General features: G+C 47.0%; 1 protein-coding gene across 1 annotated transcript in view; it reads right to left on the minus strand.

Annotated features, from left to right (window-relative positions):
• LOC108573519 (ankyrin repeat domain-containing protein SOWAHC) overlaps positions 1 to 1316 on the minus strand; it is a 144125-nt gene that overhangs the window by 117037 nt on the left and 25772 nt on the right. Inside the window, exon 5 of the mRNA XM_017935980.1 lies at positions 187 to 222. Coding sequence (XP_017791469.1) covers positions 187 to 222 — 36 coding nt within the window. The remainder of the gene's footprint in view (positions 1 to 186; positions 223 to 1316) is intronic.

A 1316-nucleotide genomic window follows, 5' to 3' on the forward strand; every position in this document is an offset into this window, starting at 1 on the left:
TAATTAAGATCTCGATACCGTGATCACGTGCGTTTATCATACCACCACGCACAATTTACCAACATAGACACTGTACACCCATCAATCTCTCTTTCTCTGGACTCACGACGTTTATTCCGCTCGTCAACTGACTCTGGTGAATATATGCCTACTATAATCCGTAAAGGCTTGCACGGATGAACTTACCGAGGCAACGGAAGCGCTGTCATCCTCTTCGGCGCCCTGCGGGGAAAAGAAGAAAGTCCGAGTCAGTCGGTCGTTCGAAAAATCAACATTACGCGCTACGTCACGCGCGAGACGCACTCAGAATCGGCCGTGAAACACACCGAGAAGAGAAGAACCGGTCGCGATCGCTCTATATGGTCCTGATGGGACCGTACGGAGAAGAACCCGTGGCTTTCTTTCTCTTTCTTCCTCTTTCTCCTCGAAAGAGAGAGAGACAGAGAGGAACGACGTGCCCCTCGCGGTTACGGAATGGACGGAGACACAGGGGGCAAGGGGAGAAGAAAATGCGTAAAAGCAGCGGGGAGCCGCACGCCACGAACGCGCTTCGGTCATCAGATTGATATACGGATCCAATAATTGATTCTCTGACGCAAGACCGCGGGAGGTTGGACCAACTTACGCAACCCCTGTCGACCACCACACGGGCCCAGGCGTTTCTACAACGGTACGAGGCGAACGGCGTCGGGACAAAGTTTGCTGGATTGAGTGGAGGTTCTCTCTCTCTCTCTTTCTCTCGGTTGGTCTCGCGGAACCTTCTGCTAATGGTCTGGCGGAGATTCGGGAAGATTGGGTGGTAGCTTTTGTGGATGTGTTACGTCTGGCTGCGATGACTTTACGCGTTGAGTGTTTGCACTCCAAGGGGAGTTGTGATTTATCTGTTATATCATAGGTGGATTTTTTTTATGAGGATAGAAGTAAATTGATACTTGAGGAGAAATTCGTTCGACGATGCAGCGTGATGTTGGGACAGATGTTGCAGTAGGTGTAGCTTCCAGGTACGAATACAATAAATTCTCTGCAAGAGTCAGTAAGTTTGGATTCTACAAGTGACAGTATAGATGGTCCGACGCCCATGTTATCACGCTCGCAGTCAGTCAAGCGTGTAACGCTACACCAGTCGGATTCCTTTGCGAGATTACACGACTTGACAAATCATAATAGAAAAATATAATTTCTTTAATTTTAGTTTTCTTCATCTGGAATTTTTTTTAACATGTTGGTGAGATTATTCTGATGAAACTGATATCAAACACGATATAATTTGAACAACATTTACTTATTAACATGTTCACTGTCACGCCAGATTTACA

Source organism: Habropoda laboriosa, unplaced genomic scaffold (assembly GCF_001263275.1).
Source record: "Habropoda laboriosa isolate 0110345459 unplaced genomic scaffold, ASM126327v1 scaffold153, whole genome shotgun sequence".
Lineage (NCBI taxonomy): Eukaryota > Metazoa > Arthropoda > Insecta > Hymenoptera > Apidae > Habropoda > Habropoda laboriosa.